This window comes from Labrus mixtus, chromosome 23 (genome assembly GCF_963584025.1).
Source record: "Labrus mixtus chromosome 23, fLabMix1.1, whole genome shotgun sequence".
NCBI classification, from domain to species: domain Eukaryota; kingdom Metazoa; phylum Chordata; class Actinopteri; order Labriformes; family Labridae; genus Labrus; species Labrus mixtus.
This window is the reverse complement of record NC_083634.1, coordinates 5,103,244-5,128,214: the sequence shown is the minus strand read 5'-3', so window position 1 is coordinate 5,128,214 and position 24,971 is coordinate 5,103,244. Positions and strand designations below refer to the sequence as shown.

The window sequence follows — 24,971 nt, the reverse complement described above, 5'->3', positions numbered from 1 at the left end:
TTGATTAATTACATTGCAGGCATGTAATGCAGTGTAATGAAAGAATTAAAGTAGATAGAATTAAAGTTTCTTGGGTCAGTCCACCTCAGAGGGAGGCTCATTCGACCTCACCCACATACAGCCTCTCTCTCTCTGGGGTGAGATGTGTCACATTTTATGAGCTGAAGTCATAGAAATGTGTTTTTAACACATTGTTCTGAAAAATGCTGAAAATGTTTCAGTGATGTCAGATCCAGAAGAGAATCAAGAGTCCTTATTTGTGGATTTTAAAACTGAAAGTCAGTGTATATTATTAAATCTCCTAAACAAGTTCATCACTAATTCTCTAGAAAAAGTGTGCTGCGTCTTATAGACAAATATACCAGAATAAAATGCAGACACACGCGCCATCATTACTGAGAGTGCAGCCGCCACCATCACACACTGCAAGCGATTGAAAATTCATCCCATTCATTGTGTATTGCAAGGTGTGCTGGGAAACATAGCGACACAGACCAGGCTGGCTGCGGGAGCGCATTAGTCCTACTTTAAAGGTAACGAGCAAGCGGTGTCGTTTTACTCATAATCAAATTTAAATGTAAGAACCATGGTGCACTTCAAAAGGGGTCTTTTATTTGAACCATTTAAAAGTTTAGTTTAGTTAAGGAGTATTAAAAACTTCTCCGTGCTCGCTAACAGACATCCCTCAATCCTGCATTACAAAATGTCACGATAACCTACACCTCCACAAAATATAATTCTCATACTGTTCCTTTCATCTCCAGAATGATTTACTCATTCTAGCTGTTAGGCACTAAACAAAACATACTTCCAATACCTTGGACAGTGAAACAATAAAGAGGGGATAGGAAGCATGAAATCCTCAAAGAAATTCTTCTATGCACTCAATCTGCAGAAATTTAAAACATTTCCTACAAAGTTACCCACACACACACGCAGTCTCACTGATGTCTGCATGCAAACTCAAGATGAATCCAGTGTGCATGCGTGTGATGAAAAGAGTAAACCTATTGACAGATTCTTCTACTTTTTAAATTCTTTGTTTTCTCGCCTCCAGGTCTGATTTGAACCAACTTTCAGTTCAGAGAGAACCCTGAACAAACTGCATGTGTCTCATCTCTGTGCTTATGCAGCATCCTGCCGACAGGACAGGCCCCTCATCAGTGCTATTGATCCTCCGTGTGGTGTACGGCATACAGAGTAGCAGCCGTAATGGGGGTTCAAACCCACAACAACCTTCACCTCAAGGTCTGCGGAGCGTCAATCCCCCTTCACTGACAGCTCAGAGTGGGAGGGAGGTTAATAGCTCTGATTGATGTGACAGAGATGGATGAGAGGGGACAGTGGGTAGTGTTGCAGCTGTGTATGTGCAGAATTGTCCTCCAAATTCCTGGCCACACTAAATGGTTCTAATTTACAGAACACCAACAATGAAAGCCAGGTTGCTCCCCTTCAGTCACTTACAAGAAAGAAAGGTAATGTTTGCTAACTTGGAAATGGCCCCTATAATCTTGAGCTCATTTGGATTTATATGCAGACCAACAGCTCCAGCCATCCAGTTTATGGGAAATCAGATTATGGTACAATGGTTGGGGCATACAATGCAGAAGAACAAGGTAAAGGATTACATTTTATCCTCCTTCAGCATCCTTCAGGTATCAAAACACCTCTCTTATATTTAGTGTAGTGGATCAGGAGGCCATGGAGAAAATCAACAGCACCATCTCAATTCCTCTACTGCGAGCCAGCAGCCACACTATCAGTCAAAACACAGCAGAGTGTGTGAGATGACACTGTTTGACCTTTAGAGGGTGCCGACATAAGGGAGAGAAAGTGTCACTTTGTATTCACACTAACAGGAATGGACATATCAGACTACAAATTTAGAAGACGTGCCATGTCCTGAGTGACATTAATTCATTTCATTTTCAAAACAAACAGCTTCAAAGCGTCTCTGTCGATCACATCAACCCTCCAGCATCTACGGTACAGCCGTTCATCCACAATGAGGACTCAAAGACTAACAACAGCCTAAAATGACACTTGTTTTCAGAGGAATTTCAAACTGATAGAGCTGAAAAAACATTATTTTACTGACCTAATGTCACTTATCCTCTGAGGTTTAAGTTGATGGACTTCATTAGAGTGTTTCTGGATCCCCAAACTCCCTGACTACAATAAATAAACACAACTTAATTCTCTGATTGTGTATAAACTCGATCAATTCTTATGAATCACATATTTTCTGGTTACCTTTCTTGCCTGAATTCTCTGTTATTTACAGAGTTTCTTGTCAGACAGATTGGTTACCTGTGGGAGCTCGAAGCACCATGGGAGTGTTTGCATCTACATTGCTAAAATTATTTTAATAACTGGCTGGAGTGGGGGGCTTTAAATATGGTAAATGTTGTGGTTTTTACATAAAACATTTATACACTGCAGCTTAAACTGTCTCCAGGCTCAAATCTAAATATAGCCATGCAGCTTTCAGTTTCAATGCACCTCACATCTTTACTATCAGAGGACGAGTCTTGTGACTGTGAGTGAACCATATAGAATACTAAAACTACAAAAGCAACATACTGCATTGCTCCTCTTTTGTTGTTTCTCATTTCTCATTCCAGGAAGAAAAACAAACCAAACTAAACGTGTATTCAAATATAGCTTCTTTTGTACATACATCACGTCTGCTGTTTCCTGAGCCTCCGTTCTGACAGGGAGGCACTTCCACTGACCTCTCAGATAGCTGCAGGTCAGATGATAAAAAAAACCTTTATTTAGATTCTGTTTTGAATAGACCTGTTTTTCTAGAGAGAGAGAGAGAGAGAGCGAGAGAGGGTATGCATTAATCTTGAGACCTATTAAAGACTAAAATCAGGATCCAAACCAGAAACTTTAATCTAGACTGAATAAAAAGAGGTTTTACTGCTTTAAAGCTTCACTTTAATTTTCACTTTTACTACAAAGAGCTTACAACACTGATGTGAGAAAATATGAGCTGCAACTCCTAGTGTTCATTAGTGATATTTGTTTATCGCGTGCCATAAAAGAAATCCCACAGACAAATGAAAACTCAAGAGGCTTACACTTTCAGATTAAGCTTCAGGCTCAAGTAAGAGCATCGAGGGCTGAGCTTTTGAAGAAAGGGGCTAAAAGAGGGGGGCTGACACTTCACTCTTAACTGTTATGTTAGTTTAAGAGAGTCCTGTACGATGCAGTGTCTTAAGCACAGACGATACGCGGTCCCACCAGGTATAATTATGGCCGCCCAAGTATAGTTTCGAACCTCTCTTTTATCCACAGCCTATTTACCGTAATCGCCACCGCGAGCTATAGCAAGCTGGAGAGAGTGAAAGAGAGACAGAGAGAGAGAGAGAGTGGCAGGTATGTCCCTCCCGTAAACACCCTAACTGACTGAGGTGCTACATCTCGTGCGAAAACTGAAGCTCATTATGCTGTTGTTTTAATGGAGTTCAGCGTAAATTCAAGCAGGAAGACTGGTTTTATTCTCTCACACATTCATTCAATTTTCTTCATTCAACTAAGTCCCTCCATTTTTGGTCCCTCCCTCTCTACCACTTCCTCCGTCTCCCTTCTCTGGTGATCAGCTGATTTTGGGTGTTTACTCTTTAAGTAATAATCCAACCCTGATTCAACAAATCATCCTGCTGCCGTCAAACTTTAAAATCGGTTCTCTCTCTTCAGCAGTCAGGTTGTCATTTCAGTACGATCGCCAGCTCAGCGGAGTTAAGATACAGGCTCAGAAATCCACTTCTCATCACATCCTGGATTTGCCTATCCCCATCACCACCACCAGGGTCTGGACTCCATCAGGGGGGTAATCCTATTCTGCTGTCGGCCTCACTACCCCTCTGATTGCATGACAGTCTAATCGCCAAAGACATTGCATATTTATCTTTTCCTAAACTGTAATTGTAAACTCTCACTTAAGACTCTCTGAAATATTTTCTTCAGCTGCTTGCTGTCGATTCTGTCCTGCTCATCATTAAAAAACCTCCACACATGCGGCTCACCTGATGAAATAACGGAACATCAGTGAAACATAAAAAAACTGGAGTAATGCTTAAGAAACATGCAGCTGAGGAACACTGTCAAAAGAGCAGAAACACACAATAAATACATCCACAAAAGAGACTTGCAAGTGTGTGTGTAACACAAACTAAAACAAGCACAATAATAATAATAAATTAGATTTATATAGCGCTTTTCTAAATACTCAAAGACGCTTTGACAGGAAACAACAAAAAAAACAAAGCAAAAACTAAGAGAACAATACAAAATAGAAATAGTGTCAAGGGAAGAGGATGAGAGTCAGTGGTTGTAGGCAGTGATGAAAAGATGAGTTTTTAGGGATTTCTTGTAGGAAGTGAGTCTGGGGGAGTCTCTGATGTTTTTAGGGAGAGAGTTCCAGAGGGTGGGAGCTGCAATGGAGAAGGCCCTGTCCCCCCAGGACCGAAGGTTGGTCCTGCAGGGGGGGGACATGAGGTTTGCATCCGCAGACCTGAGAGTGCGGGTGGGAGTGTGTCGGTGGAGGAGCTCGGACAGGTAGGGGGGAGCCAGGTTGTGGAGGGCTTTGTAGGTGATGATGAGGAGTTTGAAGTGGATACGCTGGGGGATGGGGAGCCAGTGGAGGTCATGAAGGACAGGGGTGATGTGATCTCGAGTGCGGGAGTGTGTGAAGAGAGGAGCAGCAATAAATACATGAAGTATTAAGATCTAACCTGATCTAATATCCTCCCCCTCCAACTCCACCACCCAGGTACAGTGTCATTCTGTGGTAAACACTGAAACACTGCGAGGGATTCCACGGGAAGTTTCATTTTCCACCACACCAAATGCATCAGAGGCTTATAAAGCATCAGCATTAGATTTGAAGTTAGTTACAGCTCAATATGAATGCATCAGATCCTGAGTGGTCCTCTTGGAGCTGTCAGTGTTTAATGGTTTTGTTATAATACCTATCTGTCTGCTTCGGTTAGAAAGTTTGCTCCAAAAAGCCAAAACAAGAAAATAAATAATACTTAGGAAATGTAAGGTTATACGCTAAGGGTGACAAAAAGAACAGCTTATACACAAACTTGGTTGATTCTGGAAATTTGTTTTTTTGCTATTGACAGGCTAATATTGTAATTGAAAATGTCTGACAACATTTAATAAATTAATTTGCTTTTTAGTAAAAGAGGAAGATTATCTTTATAACCAGGAACCGCTGTTAGATTGCTCTTTCTTCAGCCACCAGACTCCATTGACAAAAACCTTAATTTAACATCTCTATACTAGCTCACCTTCAGCTGTCTCATTGGTAAGTTTGTCTGAGTTATTGTTGGTCTCTTGTATCAAAAAGCTAGTTCAGAATAAACTAAGTATTTGTGAAACACAATAACACAAACTGACTCGTGGATGGCAGCAGCGGTAGACCAGCAAGACATGTGATCTGCGAGGCAAAAATCACAGGTTTTGTAAATGGAGTCTGGTGTTTTTTTTTAATCAATAGTGAGGAACATGGTGACCGAAACAGTCAGAGCGACTTTACTTAAAGTGAAACAAATGTAATCGTGGTTCACTTACATAGATGCCTGACCGTGGTAGACCAACAAGAAAAGTCTTCGTCCTCCCTCCATCCAACAGGTACCAGGTTTAATCCAGACTTCACAGAGTCCATCATGACTGCTGAGAATGTCCCGTTGACAGCTAGCTAGGCTAGCTAACCTGATGCTAACTACCCTAGGTACAGCCGTTAGATACACACTCACACACACACTGTTTTCAGCTGGTTTCGCTCGTTTAAAATTTAGATTTTACAGGTTAAATAACTTTTAAACTCACTTTTCTCCTTAAAACTACATTTTTTGGTTGAATTTCTCAACTTCTTTTTCTTCGGTTTTCGTTCGTTGCTGACCGCTCGAGCAGGTTAACTGACCTCTGAATTAATTAGCCCCGCCCCCTAGCCAATCAGAACGCAGGAATAGTGGCGTTTAAATTGACAATATACAGTTTCAGGGGTCTCATTTAGAACCTTTGCATACGCACAAAACGGGGTCTGAAACTGGGTTATTATTATTATTCTATTGTATTCTATAAAAACAAACCTGACGGTAAAATGTGCGCACCGGTAAGCAAACTCTGACCCAGGCTTACGTACATTTTGGAAGCATGGGAAATTGGCGACACAGACGGTGAAGTGGTGAATTGAAGCCAGCAGATACATATTGATGCCTCTTCCACAATTTATTTCACTAAATATCAAACTTTACTGACAGATCCACGTCATCATAATCATTCAAACCGATGGTTTTATTTAGGCTATAATCGCGCATGTAGTGAGCCGAAAGTAACTTTCATTATCACAATATATAAACATAAAATAAAAAACAAAATAAAAGTCCGCCCCATACATATTGCATCAGCGCCGTCTCGCCTTCATTATCCTGGACGGACCTCAGAGGACTGGACTTGAACACTAATGTAATCACTGATTAGAGTTAAACATTAGACTAACACAAAGACCATAGAGCCTCCAGTTTTCATTAATATCTTTCAATATCGTGCATTTATCATCAAGTGTGGTTTTTAGTTTTAATAAAGATGCCTGCGTCAAGACGCACAGAGCGCACAGAGACACGGCGGTGGCTTCACACATTTCGCCTCCTCCATACTCAGCACGTCTTCATCAGCTGCACGTATTTATTCTGTAAATGATTCAAGTGTGGACATTAAGTCAGGTCATCTCTGACACGATCATTAGGTCTATATATCCTCATAATTAGTCACAGAGCAGCCGGAGTTTCCCACGAATAAAATGTGGCCAGCAATCAAACGTTTCTGTTCGTTGATCAAACTTTTTATTAATAATATGATAGAGTGAGACAGACTGCTGACTGACGTGAGCACTCTGACAATATGAAGAAGTCAGTGTGGGTCCCGTTAACATGTAAACATTGCAGATATACTCGTGCGTAATGATGAACGGTGGATGTTTTGGCACATAGGACAGGGTGAATGCAGCAGCGATGTGGTGTCATTCTCTGATTTTTCTTCAGTTTGTGATCCTCCTGCTGCAGCAAACTACCCATATGTCAATTTTATCCTCCACTTCATTCACAAACTCCTCCGTTTCTGGGTCAGAAAATTTCGTTTCTTTGTCGAAACTTCCGGGTTTGGCCGGGATCCAGCGCTGGAAACCTTTGATCTGCCCCCTCGTTTGTATGTATTTTCATTCACGAGCTGCTTTCCATTGACCGTTTATGGTTGAATGTGGGCGTGTAGAGGGCGGAACATGGGACTAATCTATGTGCGCACATTTCCAGGTGGATCGTGATTTATAAAGGGAACATTAAATCTGAATCATTTTGTGCCCACTCTTTTATAAATGAGACCCCTGGCCTGGCTCTAGACATGGGGCAGGATGGGGCAGTTTAAAGGTCCCATATTATGCTTTTTCTGGTTTTATATGCGCTTTAGTGTGTTTTCCAAGTGTCCTGTGCATGTTTAGGCACATCTATGTGCAAAAATTCAAAGTCTGTGGAAACACGGCTTCTCCTACGTCCTCCTGTTAGCTGTAGCATTAGCCGCATGTAACGCTCGGTTCTAGCCCCCCTCGATAAAAATTTGTCAGTCCGACATCATTGTCAGTGTGAGATCACTGATCTCAGCCCATTGGCTCGTTGTGGCAAGCCCAGCAGCTCATGTTGCACGCCCGTTAACTTCTGTAGCACGCCCACGATATGCCGGAGCCTGCGGTAGCACAGTAGTGCTAAGGTGCTAATGTTTATGCTCCCCTTGGACGGAGCCAGTGGCTGCATTCCCAATATGGTAAAAGAGGCGGGACATTTCCGAGAACCGTGCTGAGCAACTGACCAATAGCTGACGGACTCAGAGCGTAGAGGGAGCAAGGAGGAGCAGTACATGAAAACACACTTTTTTCGGACTTTAGCTATTGTGACCGTACAAAAGTAGGTACATAGATTAAATATACGAACCCCAAAAAGGGCATAATATGGGCTCTTTAAAGGCCGGAGACTCAAAAGACCCTGAAAGAAGTGAAGACGAGCTGTCTGGTAAAGTGGACAATTGTGTTTTTTTGGGAAAAGGCTCCTTAAAATCCGCCTTCTTCTGTCTGAACACAAGTGGTGCTTTGTCCTCTGGAGGCTGCTGACTGTCTCTGCACACACTGCCTGCTATTCACCCTGCTAATACACACACTCAGATACACACAGACACACTCGGACATATCGAAAGGAGCCTCAAGTTTGCACCTTCTTCTGTCCTTGCTGTGTGCCTCTTTGCACTTTAAATGTCCTGCTTGTTAATGTAAAGTCATCACACACACACACACACACACACACACACACACACACACACACACACACACACACACACACACACACACACACACACACACACACACACACACACACACACACACACACACACACACACACACACACACACACACACACACACACACAGTGACTTCATGAAGCTCTGCAGGAGGCCGAGTGAAGGCATGCGACCAATGTGACACATGCCCACCACCCAGCAACTGCAGCGGGTCTGAAAAGTCTCTATGAGCCCACATCTGCACTAAGGTGCTGTCAGCGCCTTCAGATTCACATCAAAAGGAGTCAGAGAGCGTCTAAGGAGAACAAAGCTAAACGCACATTTCACCAATGTTGGAAAACAAGGTTGAGGTAAGATGAGACACGTGAACATGAATGCCCCTGTCCTTATCACTCCAGATCCAGGGTGTTAACCAGGATTTGTTATAATCCACTGAACTGTTGGGCTTGTGCACAACTCCAAGGACAGAACAAGCACAGTGTGAGCTCAAGAACACTAACCATCATTAAAGCAACCTTTTTTCCTCACTCTAGTTGTAGCTTGTATCCACAAGACTACTTTTGGAACCTGTCTGCTTTTGCGTGACTGTGATACATGGCTCTGGGAGTGATGGGCAACTTTCCAGCACAGCCAGCAGTCAGCGATAAAGGACCTCAAGCCCACACTTCCTGTTCTGTGGCTTCATTTGTTTATAGTTGTTTAAGAGAAAAAAACATTATGGAGATGATTATTAGTTGCACTTGCATGCAAATCTACTGTACACAAGACCAAAAGGGAAATCACTCTTCAATTGCCAAAACCATTTGCATTAGAAACGATCTGTAAATTCAAAAACATGCAAATGTCCAAAACAAATGAAGCAATGGAAACATGCTGAAAGAATGTGTTGTGATAAGGCGAAACAACTCCATGAACAGCAAACTGGCTGCAAATATAATGATGCCAAATAAAAAAAAACACAGCAGGGCTCATCATCACCGGCTCGCTGGCCAGAACACAGGATTGAAAGACTCTGGGCTAGCTAAGTGTAAGTTCCGCTGACCCGCTTGGACAAGTTAAAATTCTGCCTTATCACATCAGGGACCCATAGTTCATAACTTCTCATTGTTTTCCTGTAATTTGTTTCATCAGTGATTCTTGTGAGACCACTTAAAATTTTGGGTGGCAGATGGCATAGGGGTAAGGGCGCGCCCCCTTTAGGAGGCTATAGTCCTCTAAGTGGGCGGCACTGGTTCAAGTCCTGCCTGTAGCCCCTTTCCAGCATGTCATTCCCCACTCTCTGCTGTTTCCTACTCTATCCACTGTCCTATCAAATAAAGGCAAAAAAGCCCCAAAAATAATAAACACACAAAAACAGAAAATAGCAACAAAAAAAAACAAAAAAAAAAAAAACGTTTCAGCCATCCCCAAAAGAAGTGGTCCGGGCCGGTAGGGGCGCTCCTCGAGACAGTTTATTATAAAGGGAAAAAGTGAAGAAGAGAGTTAGGGTTAACAAAATGGTTTGGGTCGTTGCAGCGAGATTGCCCTTGTTGGCATTCATAGATATCGCTTTAAAGGCTTGAATTGAATTGTCATTTGATGAGCACCGGTGGGCAGGAGCGCTTTACGGATGGTGCTTTCCGCCTCTTTTGCTCTCCAAATGGACTTCTTCATACAGCCCAAGACCACGAGTGGACAATACTATTTATACTATGAACTGAAATCACAACACTCTGCTGCAGCAGCATGTGGCCTTTCAAAGATAAACTAAAAGCTCCCTGGAAGCAGCGGTGAAGTACATCCCGTCATAGTTCCTACAGAAAGAGGTGACATTCTCTGAGCTGTGATGGACTCAGGATGATGTGAAGAACCCTGACATGACGGTGGTCTTGTTTTCTGATGTATCTGGGAGGGGGTCATATTTTGCAGGTCCAACAAGAATAAACACAGATTTTCCCTAAATCAAACTCACACAAGTAAGAATTTGAGTTCAACAAGGCTTTAGGCTTCTCCACTAATGAGGCAAAAAATAGAAGACTGACTCTGACATGTCCCAGAAATCAAAACATCTTTGTTTCTTTGGTTGCGGCTGTGATGTCGTATGAATCTTAAAATAGAAATACAGATCTAATACGTGAGGAGACATTCAGTCAGAGTGGAGTATTTTACAGGCAGTGTACTGTAGGTGTTTTGTAAAAGGTGTTACAGTAACCTGATCTCATTTTTCAAATTGAGAAGTGAGTGAACAAATATAAATATAAAGCTTTTTGTCCGGCTAATGATCTTCATTCTGCTGTCCTGAAGCTGCCACCACACTCGCGGTTGATTTGTCATTAGCCCATGAGTCTGCAGAAGGAGCATGTAATGGGATTTTGTGATGGAAAGAAGAGAAAGAGACATTATGTTTGCTTATTAAAGAACTCAGCGAAAGAGAGCGAGAGTTCAAATCAGGAGAAGCAACAAAGAGAATATGTGCAGAGGAAAAGGGGGAGGAGATTAACTATCATTTAAAAAATGTAACGACATAACTGAAAGAGACAGATTTATGAGTGCTGTCCAAACAGCAGCATGACACAGCAAAGTGAGCTGTCTACTGCCGGATGAGCGACACATCTGTGTGGTATGAACCTGCCAATAATCCACACACACACACACACACACACACACACACACACACACACACACACACACACACACACACACACCAGAGTGACTGAATAACATCTGATTACTGAGTGATTACTGAACAGGCCAGAAAGCAAACACACAGTTTATAATTTAAGCTTCAATGCAAATATGAAATCTTTTTCATAATATTGAGTCAAGCAACATATTTTTCATTGACTGCATAAGACATGGACCAGGGCCAATACAGAGGTGCCTTGAACCTGACCAGCAGGGGGCGACTCCACTCGTTCTGATTCGCAAAAAGAAGTTTAATTTTAAGGAGGTCTATGCGAAGAAGAGCCCTCTTCTCAGTTGATTTATTCTCTGTGTTCATTTTCATGGTGTCAATCTCATCTCTATGAAGGAGATTTAAAATTGACCTATTCTGCTGATCTCCAATTTCAAACTCACATCTAGTGTTACAATGCTGGATGTCCAAACTAAATGTGGACAAAGTTTCGGATTACGAGGTATACTTCTGCTGGAGTAACTCCAGGATGACTCCGCAGAGGGCGTTAAACGGCTTGTTTCGTAAATCACGCCATTGTTCCCCGAGATGAAACCGAGAATTTCACCAGACGTCTTCAAGCCTCTACGTAAGCCGCTGAAACCTCTTACATAGACTCTCTTCTCCCAGCACTGGAGAGCAGCCCTCCCCTGGCAGCCCTGCAGTGTTCTGCCCCCCGGAAAGCTTCCAGAGAGCTAGCCAATCAGAAGAAAGTGGGCACGTGGGGAGGGGGGCCTTAAAGGGACAGCAGAGGCTGAAATGAGTGTTTTTACTGACACCAGTATATCAGATAAATAAGGAGGTTTTTTCTGAATGTGACTGATGCTTTCATGCAGCTTTAAAGATATTTGATACAGCTCATAGAGCCAACACTTGATATTTTAACATTTTATTTAATTTAGGTGAACTTAAACCTTTTAAACTTCCTCACAAATGCAGCTTGACCCTGAAGTGAAAAAACTCCCCCCCCCCCTCTCTGTTGCACTGATGTGTGGGTTATTGACCGAGTTGTCTGAATAAAAGACGTGTTTGTTTGTTGCAGCTGGTGGGCACGGTGATGAATGAGATTTTACAGACATCTGATGAATTCTGTCAGCCAACATTTGTAGGTGGATCCAAAACGTGAAACATTTTATTGCTGTGCTTTGCTCTTGATACCATGAGAAATAACCACAGAGCAGATCTCAGCTCTTTTTGACTCTGTCTCTCTCAGGTCAGATCTGAACTTTGGCAGGCTGCCTTCAGGCTGCTCTGCACCTTCAATGGAAAGAATTACTGAGGATTTAGCGTTTAAGAAATCTAATCCCGCTGCATGATTTGAAACTTTTCACCTTAGAACCTGCAGACATGTCTGTGAGCTTCCTTCTTAAGCGTGGCTGTGTTCTTTGGATGTTTAGTAAGTTATGTAATTGTAATTATACTGTTGGCTAATTTCTAATGTTAAAAAACAGATTTCTTCTTTCTATATCAAGCCTAATAGATACATGTTCAGATCATGTCAGTGAACGGTCTAGACTTTGAACAACAATCTCACAAGCTTACTATCTGGAGTCTGATTTTATACAAGGTTCTGTTCTCTACTAAACGGTTATACTAAGGGCGTTTTCACACCTGACCTGTTTGGTTCAGTTCAAAAGAGCTCGAGTACGTTTGCCAAGTTTTTGTGATTTGTTTGTGCTGGTATGAAAGCTGTCAATCAAACCCTGGTGCAGACCAAACAACCGTACTGAGACCTCTTAAAAAGTGGGTCTTGATCTGCTTATTATCGGACTCTGATGCGGTTCATTTGTAGAACATGAATGGACCTGGGTCTGACCTAACATCAGGAAGCATTGTGCTTTTTTGGCTTAAACTGTAGCCGGTTGCACAGTGCATTATGGGTAGGATTGTTAGCCTTTCACTAAAACAGCAGCATCAATCGTGGATGGGGATTAATGTGCACCTTCTCCTGAACTGTCATGATAATAGGGCTGTGCGCAAAAAATCAATATGGCAATATATCGTCATGTGCTCCTTGAAAATACATGTATCGATGCAGATGTTACAGAATCGAAATGGGGTCTGGCAGGAGAAACTCCAGTTGAAGTATGAACAAAACATTTGGCTGTTTGCGTTCACATACAGCTCCTCTGGTTACTATCCTGAGTTTTTCAGGAGATTTCTGCAAGTGTGAAAATGGTATTTGTTTACTTCAGGTTTTTCCTGCACGAAATTCCGACCAATCAAAGAGCATTTCCTCAATTATTACACATTTTGGTCCGCGTGTAAATGTCCCTGTGTAAACACGGTGGTAAAAAACTTGAGGTAATTACGAAAAATGGAACAAATTAGTCCATGATTCAGACCAAAGCAAACGATCTATAGGTGTGAAAACGGCCTCAGTTTTCATACTATTGACTAAAAATCTGTACAGCCCACCTTATTTTTTTAGAATTGATGCACTATGACCTTTCAAGCAGGATTCATTTATTGCTTCAGTAACGTATTACAGTACATGCTTACTTTGTTCATGAGAGAATACTTTGTACGTTTGTAACAAAGAAAATATAAGAAACATACCGCTCTGGTTATTCTGCTTTGAACACGATGACTAAAAACTGAAAGAATACCTTTTAAGAATACGCCATAAATGCTTAATCCGATTATTCCCATATGTAATGCCATGAACAGCGTGCTAACCTTACATAATCTTAAGTGTCTGCTCTGCTGGGAAAGTGCTCAGTCATGTCCTGCAAGGTGGAGGCAGAGAGAGCAAGAGGGATGCTGGGTGGTGTGAGTGCAGAGGATGAAGCCACGTATACCCACTGTGACCCCTTCACTACCGCTCCTCCAGAGACAGAGATGGTCTAAACCAACCACCAGTTTCTGTGCTGCAGTGCAAATACAAAGCCAAGAGCAAAAATAAATAGGCATCACATTTTTTATTTCCTGCAGAGTTATAATTGCTTTTCTCAACAAGGTCATTTGTTTTCGTGGAAACGAGAGGTTTGATGGAGAAACTGTGATAAGGAAGAGACTCTGCTCAGCTCTCAGAGATTGAGATCTTTGTGATAACACTCCAGGTGATGAGTCACAGGGACTGGCACACACACACACACACACACACACACACACACACACACACACACACACACACACACACACACACACACACACACACACACACACACACACACACACACACACACACACACACACACACACACACACACACACACACACACACACACACACACACACACACACACACACACACACACCTCATACCTCCATCTCTGCCAAATACGCTTTGTAGAGAAGTCAATATGTTTACGATAGCATTGGTGTTTGTTTTGACTGGTTCACTTACAAAAGCGAAAAGGGAGAATAATAGTTTTTTCTGCATTGACACCCTGGTTGGCTTTCAGAAAACAGGATTTTTGTAACTGGAGGACCTCTCTGGCATCAAAAATAGGCTGCCATGTCATTCCAGTTTCACAGGCAGCTTTGAGCTCACCACTATTAGCTCTCACAAGCTTAACGCTATCAGAAATGTATCAACTCCAAAACTCTTAAAAATGGATTTCTTTTCTCTGAAACACACAGTAACACAACAAGTTAAAGCACAAACCATCGTGTGTGTGTGTGTGTGTGTGTGTGTGTGTGTGTGTGTGTGTGTGTGTGTGTGTGTGTGTGTGTGCATGAGCAGCCAAAGGCTCTGAAGATGTTGAAATGTGATGGGCAAACGATACCGAAGCTCTGAAGCTCGTGTCCCTCAAATGAACCGCCACGTTTTGATTCTTGCGTCAAATGACAACTGTCAAGTGACTGATGGCGCTAAAGCTCCGTCGATTCACAAAGCGTTGCATGGGTTTGACAGATTTTAACTTTTGGTGCCCAAACTTTGCAGCATGATGCCTCTGTGATACTTTGAGACAGAGTCAGTAGATTTTCCCTGAGACTAAAATACAGACTTAAACAAAAGTGAAGCTGCTCCATCGTCCCTTCTGGGCCTCCGTACATGTGTGGTGGTGACTGTGTCTGCAGAGACTCTGTCCTCTGACTGGATTTTACTGTTCAGTTTTTTTTTGGTCGACTTAGGACATCTCTGGTTGGGGAGCTGGTGTGTTTCCTCCAGCCAATGACAGCGTGCAGGTGAGTGTAGGAGCTGACCAACTTCAGTGATTGGACAAAGAAAAGAAAATGTAATCATAGTGAGGCGAAAGCTCATTCCAAAACGAGATGAACCTTGTGTTGGCTTTTACCCGTGGACGTGGCGTTGGCCTGCCTTCTGTTGGACAGGCGGTTAGCTTGTGCTAGCTTTCTGAATAACCGTCTTTTCCATTACAATAAATGTAATATTCTCAGGCAGCTTGCTGTGTAGGTACAAGCAGTAAACATATAGACACTGTGGAAACCTCTAGGCTCTCTTCTCCCAGCACTGGAGAGCAGCCCCCTCTGGCAGGCCTGCAGTGTTCAGCCATGTGTTTTTCTTAATTCAAATCTCAGACACTAGTCCGTCCTGTCAATCAAACAAAAACACCTCGGTGAAGCGTCACAGCGGAGGAGACGGCTGCACCCTTTTAAGGTTCAATCATCACTGAGGTCTGAAGAGTGGTAATCAGAAACCATCATTTGGAGATCAAAGGGAAAGCAAACCTGAAATGTTTGTAACAATCGCCCATCGTGCAGGAAACTGTGTGGTTATTACTAAATGAAGAGTGACCTGCAACATATGGGACAGATCACAGAATACTAAATTAGACGATCTGCTTGATTGATCCAAAAGATGCAAATATAAATCACAGAGTAATAAAAAATACACTCTGAAGTTGCATTGTGTGGTTGCATTTTCCTCACAAATAAATCTCTCTGCTCTGGATTTGAACCCACTAACATATCTTAAACTCAAACCCTAATTCAACCTCTCCCCATCCATCCTTTTTTCTCCCCGAGCTGCAAAGGAGGAAACATAAAACCCTATGTGCTGCCTTAGTGACTCTCACATTAACATCCTTTAATTGATTACAACCATCGGACTGCATTTCTCTCCTCCCTCTTTCTGTTTCCTCCCTTGTCTCCCTCTCTTTCAGAATCACAGATCTCATATGTTTCGGTCTCAGTCTGACCTTGGCTCAGACAGAAAAAAAAGATCGAGTGGCAGATGTCCTCCTCTGCAGGAGCAAAGTAGATGGCAAACTACGCCTTCACCCCCCTCTTGCTGCCCCGTCCGTCATCACAGCCTCACACTCTTTTTTCCTTGCCGTGTTCATCTCTCCCCTTTCACACATCCAGACATAGAAGCACTGAAAGCTGTGAACAGGATCTCATGTCTGTTTTAGATACAAGCTTCTGAGGTGAAACGAAGGGAAGAAACTCATTTGATCTTCTTGGCCGTGAGCCCTCGAGGACGTCAAAGGCTTCCTGTTTGAATGGAGTCTTAAAGCCTCCATATGTAGAAATATCAGATGATCAAATGTATTGAATTAGTTTGATGGAATATGCTTTAAGTTCACCTACTATACTGATCCCCATTTTCAAACTCACATTTGGTTTTACAATGCTGGATGCTCAAACTAAACGTGGGCAGAGTTTCAGATCATGAGGTAAACGTTTGTTGGAGTAATCCCACAATGAGTCTGCAGAGGGCGCCAAACAGCTTGTTCTGATAATCACCTAGGATACGAAACAAAGAAATTCACCAGACGACTTCAAGCCTCTACGTAAGCCGGTGAAACCTCTTGAATAGACTCTCTTCTCCGAGCTCTAGAGAGCAGCCCTCCCCTGGCAGCCCTGCAGCGTTCTGCCCCCCAGAAGGCTTCCAGAGAGCTGGCCAATCAGAAGACAAGACAGAAGAGGGGAGGGGCGTCTTAAAGAGACAGCAGCTGAAACGAGCTTACTTATGAGAGCTCACATCATCTTTCTCTTTAAGAATATGACACGATGCAGAATCCAACTAAATCTACAAGTTCATGAACATGAAGCTTTGTACAGTCTGAAACAAACACAACATATTTGTGCCCCAATGAAAGGATAAGTGTTCAGTGAAGACACCCCTCACTCCAGTCATGCCTCTATATCCTATACTCATAAGTTACATAACCTTCCCTATGGCCATTAGTTGCTATCACAGACCCAGGCTCTCCGTACATGCTAGCTCCAGGTAGTGACAACGTTGATACTACCTACCCTACCACATGGTCCCTCTCGGCCCCCACAATTCAACCGTGAAGAAGACCGATAGGCGGCAAGAGCCAGGACATCACCGGGGTTGTCAAGTGGAAATCCTCCCTTCGTCCCCCCGCATTTCTGGTTCTCACCGCCCACCATACACACACACACACACACACACACACACACACACACACAGTTTCCATATCTTATCACCTGTCCCACATGGCTGTCACAGCCAAAACAGCATTGTCACTTTCCAAAGACCCAGGCTCCGTACACGCAAGCTCCAGGTAGTGACAAAGCTGATACTACCACATGGCGCCCAATGGCCCCCACAACCAAAATGCCACCATTCCTGGTTTAAACATAGACCACAGAAAAGTCTGTCGAGAGATCTTAGAACGAGGGCTAAGATGAGATGCACTGATTGGGTCTAGCACTTACCCCTGCCGGTCTCTAGGCTATCGCTCTACCTCCACCTACTCCCTCATTTTCATGAAGGACGAGAGGAGAGAAGAGAGAAAAACAACGATGATAGATGGTTTTCTACTACCTTTGTTTTGACATCAACTGGCATTACTTTCCTTCTGTTAGGATTAACAGAATTATATAAAATCAAAGATTTTTAGAGCGATAGATGGCAGAGCTAGTAAAGACTTGCTTCTTAAAACCTGTATCATATTTAAAGGGACATCGGGGTGTTCACTGAGGTCTAAACACATTTGGAGGAAGCATTTTAATTCACTTAAAACCTGTTTTCTCAAACTGAAACTGCATTGTCTACACCCTTGTTTGCTCAGGAGTAGTTGTTGATTTTTCTGATATTTGCTGCTGTAAACACAAACACAGAGTAATTTATGAAGAATCTAAAGCCTGAAAGCTTCACTTGATTTGAGACATGAAAGCAAAAAACTCGATCAGATCTCAAGTTATGACGCAGTGAAATCCAAGAACAAAACAGAAGTAACAACAGCATGAACCAGACGTTGCAAGGTCACATAAACCTTCAATATTTTATTATATGGCTTTTGCAGTAAAAGGTTCCACTCTCAGTTTATGTAAAATCTGTATAAACACAGACTGGAAGGGGAAACCTTTCAAGCAGAGTCCTTTGAACGGCCGGCTTTCAAAGAACCAATTTGCTTCTCATGATTAGTGGCTTCACCCTGATAGACCTTCAAGGAGCTGACTCTGATGACTTCATCAATCAAATGTCGATTATTGAAGTCTTTCAGGTTGTTATCTTTGAGCAAACAGCCATGACGAGTAAACAGGTAGATTGTCCTGTTTTATATTCAGACTCGTGTACACCGTTTAGATGCTCAGGTTATTCTTGGACCAGAAGAAAAAGTGCAAAGACGGATTCAAACCACATAACCACAGTGTCGATATCATAACCACAGGTCGATAAAGATGCAGTTCTTCATGATGGTTGAAAAGAAAACACAGGTCAACTGATAAAAAGGTTCAACATGACAGAGATAGTCCTCATCTCTGTTGCTCAGCCTTTTCCATCTTCACTGTAACGTCCAAAACACGACTTAAAAGGACACCTCTGAAACCCTCTACATACACCAGGGGTTCTCAACTGGTGGCTCTGGACCCAACAGTGGGTCGTGGAGTCGTTTGCAGTGGGTTGCAAAAGTGTGCCTGGGGAAAAAAAAAGTGTCAAAAGTCTAAAAATCTATATTTAAAACATGTTAGTTTTGTTTCATTTCTTTGTTCAGTTAAATGTTTCGTACAGTCTAAGGTACAAACTGCACCATTTCTTTTATAAAACAAATATAGGTTGAAAAATATCCAAAATTTGGGTCATGGGTTGCTTATTAAGGATTTGGTGGTGGGTCCTGAGGCTAGACCCCTTACTGATAAATCTCGACCCAAAATTTAGATATTTTTCAAACAATTAGATGTACTTAATTTTTTGAAAAGTGGAGGTTTGGACCACGATGGCACCAAACATGATAGACAAAGATACAGAAAACAACCAGCATGTTTAAAAAGCTCTCCATAAACTTTTGGACACAACTATTATTTCCTAGCACACGTTTGCGACACACTGAAAAAAAAAGGCTCCGCGACCCATTTTTGGTTCCGACCCACCAGTTGAGAACCACTGCTCTACACAACATTTACATTGTGTGCAAACCTCCGCTCTGTCAGAGTCCGATAGTGACCTGCAGATATTCAGCTGTTATACTGTGAGGAAGCACAGAGGAACAAAGGGGAGAAAAGCAGAGTTCATCCAGGTGTCTTTGTGAAATAGTTAGTGCCTGAAGCGTTCTGATGGAGTGTGACTACTCACAGAACAAAGAATTTAATCTTCAGCACATGAATCTAAAAATTGGCCACATTTTCTATCCATGAGTTCACCGGGCTAATTGCAAAGGGCTGCAGCTACAGCGTTTCTTTAAGTCTCCATCACTGCACCGATCAATCCAATGAAATGTCAGGACAAACATCCAACTAGAGATGCACCGATACCGATGTTCGTTTCATGACTTCTTTAGGTGTAGGACTCCAACAATACCACCTCGAGTTTGACAATGAAGACAAGTCAGAGGTTGTCCCACAGGTGACTTCCTCCACCCAATATAAAACCTCTTCTCTGAATCCGTAGTGAGGTGTACTAGATGTCAGCATGAAATTGATTTGGCACAACATATAAACATCGGCTACTGACATCGCTTCATGTCACATTATTTGCAGATATCTGTCAACTAGGCCGATTTAGGTCGATACCGATGTTGAACCGATGCATCCAACACAAATTATTTACACTGAAAAAAAACAGCGACAGAGAGTTTATAAGGGAGCTTGACTGGTGCAAAAGTCAGAGTCTTAGCACTGATATTTTAAGCACTTTTGTACACCTATTTCTCCAACAAAATCGATATGCAAATGTTTTCAATAGGCTACGTTCTAAGTTATATAACTTTATTAAACAGTATAAAACTCTGGTGTTTGCTACAACAAGTGCTGCAGACAGAGAGGATTATAATCTAGTTGTTTTCAGATTGTGATTCTGAAACAGCAGCGCAATGAAGCTCCGCCATCACTACGTCTTTGGACTTTCAATCATTCATTTATTCTGTCATGGCGTACTTTTGGTGTCCCAGTCTGTGAATTCACATTGCATTACGACGTTGTGGAAGACACAGCGGGAGTTCCACATTCACACACACTCAAACAATCAGACACAGCACTGCTGGCTCCGTGTATCCAGACTCACCTACTGGTACTATACCTCCGATGACGGCACAGATATGGAATCACTTCAATTCCCACAATTATGCCTCTGAGACGTCACAGGGGCGTAAACAATGCACCTTGAACAAAGTCTGAAAAGAGCTTATGAGACATGAGCACCGTCTGCAAGACATTCTGCATGGTGACACCATTTCTAAATCACTTCGCCTCTGTTCTGTTCTGATAGTTTTGCATATCTTAAAAAACATAATGCCGATACAGATCAATCTGTTACATGCCCATATCCATTTCATATTTCGATATCTCAGTTGTCAGATATATCGGTCGGACTGCAAATCTAATCACTTTGATTTTGCCCAGGAATACAGTTTCAAATCTGTCAAGTTAATTAAAATTGCACATTTACAGAACGTGTAAGGTGACCTTGTAGTGGGTTACTTGGGGTGATAGTACATCCTGCATGACCTGATAAAAGGCTCCTCATAAAAATGGCGCTTAAAGTGGCCGGCCGTAATTCTTTATTCCCTAAGCAAAGGGTTGTTAACACATAACAGGAGAGACAGGATACTCATTAACATGCTACTGACTTTCTGGGTATTAAAATCCTCCAAATTGAAAATGCAGCTGCAGATCATTTCTCTCTTTCGCTCCTGCTCCCTGTAAGTGGGTCTGAGAACAAGCAGTCTAACCTGGCATTGACTTTGCATTCCTGTCACTCCAGCCATGAGTACACATTAGGACCTCAGAGCTGCCAGACTGGTGACACTGATACCGCCCTACACCTGTTGTGAAGGCCTCCGTGTGTGAAGCAGGCTGTAAACACAATCACCTTTGCAGAGACAACATGCTGCCCACTGTCAAATATGAGTGTCAGAGCGTTCAATACTATCTGACAGACGCACATGTTGGCTGTGCCGAGTATGACTCATTCACAAGCACCATAACCTGCAGCTTGGCAGGCTGCAGAAAGGGAAATGGATCTCATTTTTAGCTCAACGTGTGCAGAACTATGATTCAAATATGCAAAAATAAGGACTTTGCAAGCACTGAAGGGAAAACATGCTGTAACTACAAGGCAGGGGTTATTTAACAGTACACAGGGGAAATCATCTTCATACACAGACCATCTCTGGCTGTGGATGAAAAGCAGTGCAAGTGTCAAATTCAGGGAAACGCCTTCCCAGCTACAGAAGCCTACAGCATGTAGTCTCTTTATGGGACAAACTATCCTCCAGCTCTTAAACATCAAATACGACGTAGAAACACGAGTGGCAGCAGCGAGAGTAGGTCAAACCAAACTCCATTCAAACTTCTCATAGATTCACCTTTCCTCAGTCAGTAGTGAACGTACGTAATCGACATTCACTGACTTATAAGCTAGCATGTGTCTTTAGGGGTTGTGTATAATTCGGCGTGTACTGTATGAACAGATTTTCTCTCATTTTAATAAAATCTTAACTTTTATGGTCCGTCATACGGCTCGATAAACACCGTCACTGTTTACTTTGTGGCGCGCGGCTACTCGAAAAGACGATACCCAATTTGTATTTTATTTAAAATTGAGAGTTCAATAAACTATGAAATTACTACCGAATTAAAGGGCAGGTTTCGCTGAATCCATCTATGTCTGATATCATGACGTTGCACGCATGTTACTTGGCGGAAGCCCGAGTAAGTCTTAAATTAGTACATTTTCAAATGAGGTTCGGTGATGTTTTTTTTCGACATGCGTGAAAGGCACGTTATCGGGCATGCAATCGGGGCACAGAAGTGTGTGTGTGTGTGTGTGTGTGTGTGTGTGTGTGTGTGTGTGTGTGTGTGTGTGTGTGTGTGTGTGTGTGTGTGTGTGTGTGTTTACCTGTCGGGTTGTAGCGGGCCCCTCATTCTCCATGGGTGAAGGTGTCCCTCCTTCTAGCGACGCTGGGGTGACCGGAGAAGTATCCATGTTCTCCCCCCGCCGTCAATCACTCATTAACAGCCTGCTCTTCGTGTCACTTTCCGCGGTGTCCTCCAGCATTCAGCCCCGCTGCCGCTAAGAGAGAGGACCGGTTACAGCAACGCTTTGCTGTCCGAGCACAGTGACTCTCTGTCCGGCTACACAGTGGAGCCACTGTCCTTCCTCCTCCTCCGGACGGTGCTCGTATGCTCGCAGTCCGGTAGTCCAGTCTGGGCAGATGACGTTTTCCCCGGGTCTCTCACTCACTTTTCCACACACACACACACACACACACACACACACACACACACACACACACACACACACACAGAGAGAGAGAGAGACACACACACACACTCTCTCTCTCCTTCTGTGTCACACTGTCCTCTCTGGCTTTGACTTCGTCCCACTTCACTGAGCTCTGGAGCTGCAAAAGAAGAGTCTCATATTCCCTGACATCTCTCTCCTCTCTCCTTCTTCAGTGTGTGTGTTTCTGTGTCTTCATGAATCTGGGTTGCTGCTCTTCTTCCTCCAGCACACCCTCTCATACAGCATGCCTCTTTTCTTCCAGCTCAGTGCGACATTTCACTGGCATGACAGAACATAATCCCATGTTGTCGCCACAATATGTTCACTGTAGACCCAGCTGTCCACCAATGTGGTTAGATGTTAAGATGACCTCAGACCGGGTCATGTCTAATGCCAGTATTAACTGAACATGCAGTGAAAGTCAACTTTGATATACTGTTGGTCTCATGTTGTGATGATAACCAATTACAACAGCTTCCAAACATGAAACACAAACTGCACTGTAAATTAACATACCAACATGTAGACCTTATTGAGAAGAATGATGCCTTTTTCTGCATTTTGAAACACATACAATCAAAGTATAAGGGACAGGATTGTTAGCTCTACTTGGATGCAGATATCTGTGTATTGAGATAAATAAACGATTGTCAGATTACTGCTGATTGGAGCCTGGATGTCATCACGGCGGATTGTGTTCTGCATGCTTTCTTCCTCTCCATGCAGACTGTTTTTACCTGCATACACCTTAAAGTTTAGACTAGAAACATACACCAAACAGAAACCAGAACACTCCTCAGATTAAAATCCAGACCCCCCTTGAACGGAGATTAACGGCACCAAAACGTTGGGTTTTTAAAGGGATACCTGATTTTTTAAAGGGGCAGATACCTCATTGGTGGTTCACTGCACGTTATTGTGTGTTTGTAGTCATCAGGGGGAGTAAATACTTTTGGAATATGTTGCACTTGTTGTTCTCATCATGTCAGGTCTCACAGATTTGAGAGAGAGAAAATGTGTGAAAATGTGCACGTCCACAGTCAAACTCCCTGCAGCATCCTCGGCCCCCTGCTTCTGTTTGAACGCCCACTTATAAAACTATGACAACATGACGGTTTACACTTCTGCACGCTGACGCATGCTTGTCTGATGCTTTTTCCAAAAAAAACCCACCACCAAAAAAAGAAACAAGCCTTAACTGATCATATCAAATACACCTGCTTATTACAACGCCTGCAGAAGTCTGTGGGGGATGGGGGCCTGTTTCGTGGGGGTTGGGGTACCAAGAGAAGAGAGGGGACCTTCACTCAGCTATCCGATTTGTCACAGGGGATGCTGAGGAGGGGGTGTGATGCTGAGAGTAAAGGGAGGGGGGGAAGGGGGGGGGGGGGGGTGTCCCAGCTGGTTCTAGATGATTGGTTAAACTGGTTAAGGGAGGTGACACTGACTGCCCCTCTGAGTGACCCCAGAACAGACGAGAAGGAGAGGGGGCTTTCTTGTACCCCCCAAAGTAAAGACAGGAGACGTGTTTGTGTTTAAATTTGTACGAAACGACCCTGAATCATGTCGTCTCTGTAAATGAGATCTAAAGGATTAGAAGAAGATAATTGGAAGGTGTTTGTTGAAGGTCAATTAAGCAATCAGTCAGCTTCAAATTAAGTTATCAAAACCAATTAAAGCAACATTATGTTCCCATTTTGCCTCAAAATAACTGCTTCAACATCACACTACCTACGAATGAAGAACAAGAAAAATACATATTTCATTCCCGCCTTTTATCTCGAATTTTGCTTTGGTTATGTATCTACAATTCACTGTGAGAAATACGTTCAGCTTTCAGGCAGAAAGTCCTTTTGGAAAACATGACAATTTACCCGTCTTGGCCAAGTATGTATGACCTTGGCCTTGACCTTGAGGTGAAGACAACAAAAACGATGGACAGAGTGACTGAACAAGAACCTTAAGAGGATGAAATCTTGGATTGATTTTTCCTCGTTGACATCAGAAAGTAAATTGCACTTTGAAACGATAGATAATGGTAGAACATCTTGTCAGTAATTGTCTTAATGTGCACGTGCATTGAAAGTGTCCCAAAATGTTTGGGTTGAGCTGCATGTGTGAACGCAAACAGCCACAGTTTTCATTCAGACGGAGTTTCTCAGAGTATTTTTTCCGCACAAAGTTAGAGTGAGCTGTTGTGAGGAAGCAGCAGTATATAATCAGTGGTGGTGACGTTTATATCCTGTGATTGGTGCACGGCCATAGACTCTCCCGCTATGAGGTGCATGTGTGAACAACCAGATCAGCCACTATAAAAATGGCTATAGACTTCAATATAATCACAGATGG

At 42.8% G+C, this 24,971-nt stretch overlaps 1 protein-coding gene across 1 annotated transcript in view; it reads right to left on the bottom strand.

The window, feature by feature from the left end:
* The window catches only part of ank2b (ankyrin 2b, neuronal), a 192,932-nt gene extending 170,018 nt beyond the window's left edge, over positions 1 to 22,914 (bottom strand). The window contains exon 1 of the mRNA XM_061031352.1: positions 22,236 to 22,914. Coding sequence (XP_060887335.1) covers positions 22,236 to 22,322 — 87 coding nt within the window. The 5' untranslated portion in view covers positions 22,323 to 22,914. The remainder of the gene's footprint in view (positions 1 to 22,235) is intronic.
* Between the last annotated feature and the right edge of the window lie 2,057 nt (positions 22,915 to 24,971).